The 1,719-nt window shown below is 36.1% G+C and overlaps 1 protein-coding gene across 1 annotated transcript in view; it reads left to right on the top strand.

Annotated features, from left to right (window-relative positions):
- Nucleotides 1-1,719, top strand: part of Adam23 (ADAM metallopeptidase domain 23) — a gene marked incomplete at its 5' end in the record, with an annotated part of 203,716 nt that overhangs the window by 159,135 nt on the left and 42,862 nt on the right. The window contains one exon of the mRNA XM_004626726.2: nt 464-563. Coding sequence (XP_004626783.1) covers nt 464-563 — 100 coding nt within the window. The remainder of the gene's footprint in view (nt 1-463; nt 564-1,719) is intronic.

The following is a 1,719-nucleotide window of genomic DNA, read 5'->3' as shown; positions in this document are numbered from 1 at the left end:
TTCCTTATTTACCTGAATTGCATTGTCAATGCCTGAATGCCAGGTCTGTAAGAAATCAGTCCATCTAGCAACATCCTCAGAGTCAAGTCTAGTAGGCTCATGAGTTCCTTTTATTCAGGACAGGGTAAAAAAAGTATTGATCTTTACTGAGATATAACAAATTAAAAAATGATTACAATACAACCTAGATGACATTTTATAGTGAACTTCAAGAAAACTATTTTAAGCAAGGAGGACTTGTCCACTTAAGAAGATATAACCTGGCCCCTAATTCTGTGATTTTCTTTAAATTCCAAGAAACAAACTTGCTTAGCAATTTGGATATAAGTGACTTGTCAAAATTTGTATAGATTCATTTCATCCAAATGAATGCTTCGTTCTGATTTAGAAATTTTAATTTTCCTCTCTGATGACTGCTTTTGGTAAATTGTGCATGTAATGAATTCATTGTTTTTTTTTTCAGGGTTTCTCATTCCCGAAAATTCTCAAAGTGCAGCATTTTGGAGTACAGAGACTTCTTACAGAGAGGAGGCGGAGCCTGTCTTTTCAACAGACCAACAAAGGTTAGTAACTTGGAACACATAGCTTTTTCTTCAGTGAGTCACAGAGGAACAACACTAAATATTAGATCCTTGCTCTAGACAACAAGTTCCTTGTCAGTCAGATTAGTATTTAACTACAGAAGCCCTTGTCATGTTGAAGATTGAGTCCTCTTCAAGTGAATCATCACATTCTAAATTAGTATGCAGTGCTAGCTGCATTCCTAAACCATCCTCAAAGCAAAAAATCCTTCAAGTTAAATATCTTTAAAATTTTCCTGCTAGAGTGTTCTAACTTTGCTTCTAAGGTGTAATGGGTTAGATGAAGATAAAATATTATTACTTTAACCCATTTACCTGGTAAAATTCCAATTTCTCCTGAACCTAATTACTGTATTTCTTCTGTCTCTCCTCTCCTGTCTTCCTCCTCTTTTTTCTCTTTCTCCTCCTCCTCTTCCTTTTTTTGTTGATGGTGGTAGTGGTGGTCTTTTCTTCCAGGTAGAAAGCATCACTACTATCAGCCAGCCCTAAAATGAGCCCAGGTAGTTATGGACCCCATAAATTCCCTTAACATACTACTTCATAAGTCAAATATAGTTCATTGCTCACAAAATGCTTAATATTCTGCAAATTGAGAGAGCAGGAGACTCATGTTAACCTTTTCTAAAAAAAAAAAAAAATCAGTGACTAATGTGAATAACTGACAGAATAATTTATTCCATACTCCTCATTAAGCAGTACTGCTGGTGTCAGGAGATGATAGCTTGATGGCTGACATAGGCATAAAATCTCAGTAAAGCTATGGAAAAAGAAGTAGGACTTTGAAAGTGACCTTCCATCACTAAAGTAGGCTGCACGCTCGGGCTGGCATTGATCTCAGTGCATAGAAGTCTGAAAACCTCAAAGTGTTTGAAATGGGTGAAATCAGTAATGAAGAACTAATGTGAGCCGATGGCACTTTTGAGGTGCAATACACATGTCTAATTTTAGCTCGTTTGCAGTGTACCAGCTAATTATCAGCAGCATGCCCAAGAAACAGCACTGAGTTCTTCAGAATGGTTAAAGTTTTTAGTGTATGCATAGTGATTCATCGTTACATTTTCTCAAATTGCCTGTTAGTAGGATGAAAATTGTCCCAATAATGTGGATCTTATATCAAAATAACTTCTAGGAAACTTCA

This window comes from Octodon degus, unplaced genomic scaffold (assembly GCF_000260255.1).
Source record: "Octodon degus isolate 3935 unplaced genomic scaffold, OctDeg1.0 scaffold00016, whole genome shotgun sequence".
Classification (NCBI taxonomy): domain Eukaryota; kingdom Metazoa; phylum Chordata; class Mammalia; order Rodentia; family Octodontidae; genus Octodon; species Octodon degus.
This window is presented reverse-complemented; position numbering and strand designations above follow the sequence as displayed.